Source organism: Acanthisitta chloris, unplaced genomic scaffold (assembly GCF_000695815.1).
Source record: "Acanthisitta chloris isolate BGI_N310 unplaced genomic scaffold, ASM69581v1 scaffold25129, whole genome shotgun sequence".
Lineage (NCBI taxonomy): Eukaryota > Metazoa > Chordata > Aves > Passeriformes > Acanthisittidae > Acanthisitta > Acanthisitta chloris.
The window spans coordinates 23,795-25,470 of NW_008690133.1; the positions used below are offsets into that span (position 1 = coordinate 23,795).

A 1,676-nucleotide genomic window follows, 5' to 3' on the forward strand; every position below is an offset into this window, starting at 1 on the left:
CAGGGAGGGGCAGAGCGGGACAGTGCCCTGTGGTGGGTTTCCTTCTCCCTGGGGAGAGCTGGGAATAGACCTGAGGGTTCGTGGCAGTAATGGGAGCACAAGGACCTCAAATCAAGTAAAGGGTCAGGTCCAAGGAACAGGGGCCACTGAAGAGGCTCAAACCCGTAAAGCAGCACTAAAAGTTTTACACTTGAAGGAGGGTGGAACGGGCAGTGGCACTGTGCAGGAGGTTGCCCACAGGGCTGGTGGGGAGCTCAAGGTGCTGCTTTTCAGCTCATGGGTATACAGAGGTAGATAATATAAGTGATGCCACTGTGCAGCTGTTCAGGTCTCAGATATGAGCCTGAGGTTTTTCCTCAGCTCTTGATAAATGGTGTCTGGACTTGGTTAGCAGCTCAGAGTCCCTTCTGGGTTCTGACTCCCAAAACTTCTTTTCTCTTGTGGTGCAGTTCACAGCTCCCAGTATGGCCAGTGTCCTGGAGCAGCTCAACATTATCAATGGAATTCTCTTCATTCCACTAAGGTACAGTGATCCCTCTGGGTTGTGCTGTGAGAAATGGAGTTGTCTTTTTGTGTGACCTCTGTTCACAAGAGAGCAGAAACCAGCTCCACAGGGCTTGTTTGTCTTAGCCAAGATCACAGTTCAGGCCTGGGTTAGCATCATCAAGACCACATGAACAGCAGGGCTCTCACATTATTTATGTAATTACTATGAGTTGCTTCTTAGACTTCTTGGAAATTCGATTGGGGTGGTAGTGGAAATAGATGACCTGAGCCAAAGGTGTATTTTCTAAGGCTGTAAACACTCACTGACGGTAGAAACGCAGCAGCAGCTGGAGGCTGCCCTGCCCTGCCCAGCCCAGCCCAGCCCTGGTGCCTCCTGGTTCAAACCCGACTGGAAACCAGGCCCTGGCTGTGCTCAGGTGTGGCTGTGCCAGGGCAGGGCATGCAGGAGTGTTTCCTCCTTGCTGCACGGTCTTGTCCCTGTGCTTCACCATTCCCAACACCAGGCTAACGTCTGCTCCCTTCCTGCTCTCCCCTCCAGCCAAAAAGACTTGGAGAACCTTAAGGCCGAGGTGCAGCGACGCCAGCAGCTCCAGGAAAGCATGAAAAGTGGGGAACAGCTGGAAGCAGAGGACAAAGCTGTGGAGAAGGAGGCTGAGCCGAGCACGCCTTCTGCTGCCATCCCCTTAACACAGAGCTCTGCTTAACGTGTACCTCGCTCTAAAACAAAGTTTAAACCACCCTTTTTGAATCTGGCCCAGGGCTTCGGCCGCCCCTGGAGCAGCTCCTCCTTTTTGACAATGTTATTGCACTGGTACAATTAATACACAATGCAAAGAACTAATCTGAGCAATGTAATCTGTCTGCCCAAGCTTGTGTCTGCCACGCGAGGGGAAGCGGCGGAGGCAGCGCAGACCGTCCTGGCGCCGCGTGGGGCCGTCCTGCCGTGTGTGTGTCCGTGTCGTGTGTGTGTGCAGCAGTTATTTCTACTTTGTACATACGAATTCCAAATGAACTGTCTGGAGGGATGTAACATTTCTCAGGTCATTTTTATGTTGACTAAGGACACTGCTTTGCTAAACCGGTACAGAACCAGCCCCATCACTGCTCAGCGTTCATGTAAAACGTGGATTCCAAGCCAAAAGATTGGTTTCCCCCAGTCACCATCCCAG

At 52.1% G+C, this 1,676-nt stretch overlaps 1 protein-coding gene across 1 annotated transcript in view; it reads left to right on the top strand.

The window, feature by feature from the left end:
• The window catches only part of CLUH (clustered mitochondria (cluA/CLU1) homolog), a 25,193-nt gene extending 23,588 nt beyond the window's left edge, over positions 1–1,605 (top strand). The window contains exons 26-27 of the mRNA XM_009081710.1: positions 450–523; positions 1,046–1,605. Of these exons, the coding sequence (XP_009079958.1) occupies positions 450–523; positions 1,046–1,211 (240 nt within the window). The 3' untranslated portion in view covers positions 1,212–1,605. The remainder of the gene's footprint in view (positions 1–449; positions 524–1,045) is intronic.
• Positions 1,606–1,676: the final 71 nt, after the last annotated feature.